The 642-nt window shown below is 57.8% G+C and overlaps 1 protein-coding gene across 1 annotated transcript in view; it reads left to right on the plus strand.

The window, feature by feature from the left end:
• The first annotated feature begins 6 nt into the window (after nt 1–6).
• SUPT16H (suppressor of Ty 16 homolog (S. cerevisiae)) overlaps nt 7–642 on the plus strand; it is a 35,756-nt gene continuing 35,120 nt past the window's right edge. Inside the window, exon 1 of the mRNA XM_010846267.1 lies at nt 7–489. Coding sequence (XP_010844569.1) covers nt 424–489 — 66 coding nt within the window. The 5' untranslated portion in view covers nt 7–423. The remainder of the gene's footprint in view (nt 490–642) is intronic.

The following is a 642-nucleotide window of genomic DNA, read 5'->3' on the forward strand; positions in this document are numbered from 1 at the left end:
CGGCACGTCAGGACTCCCGCCTCAGTGTCCAGTCGCCGCCGCCTCGATAGGGAATCGGAGCTCCTGGAGACCTCGGCCCCGGGGAGAGTAAGGGCGGGGGCAGAGCATCACGTGATGACGTCGACTCGCGTGCGGCTGTTGCTAAGTTGACAAGAAAACCCCGCGAAACTCTGGACTCTTTTTGCGTTGCACGTTTTGTTGCTTTCCCCCCTCTTCCTTCCTCTCCTCCCCGTAACCTCCGGAGGAAGGATTTTTTAAAAAAAGAATTCCGATCGCTGCCGGGACCCGGAAGCGGAAAGGGCATCTTTGAGGTCGATACTTCCGGGTCACTGGGAGAGTGCGGGATTCCGGGGCCGAGAGAGGGTGGCGGAGCCGGGACCTCGCGTGATTCTCGGAACCCGAGGAGAAGCGGCGTCTGTGGCTATGGCTGTAACTCTCGACAAAGACGCTTATTATCGACGAGTGAAGAGACTGTACAGCAATTGGAGGGTGAGATAGATCCCGTAATTTCCCCAGGGACCCCCCTTTGCCATCCCATAATAACCCCGTTTCTCGGCGCCTTTTTTCCCCTTTCCGTCAGGAATTCCCGGGTTCAGGGTCGTGCCCATTTAGTTGCTCCAGGATCATTCACCGTAGGCGACC

Source organism: Bison bison, unplaced genomic scaffold (genome assembly GCF_000754665.1).
Source record: "Bison bison bison isolate TAMUID 2011002044 unplaced genomic scaffold, Bison_UMD1.0 scf7180017864234, whole genome shotgun sequence".
NCBI classification, from domain to species: domain Eukaryota; kingdom Metazoa; phylum Chordata; class Mammalia; order Artiodactyla; family Bovidae; genus Bison; species Bison bison.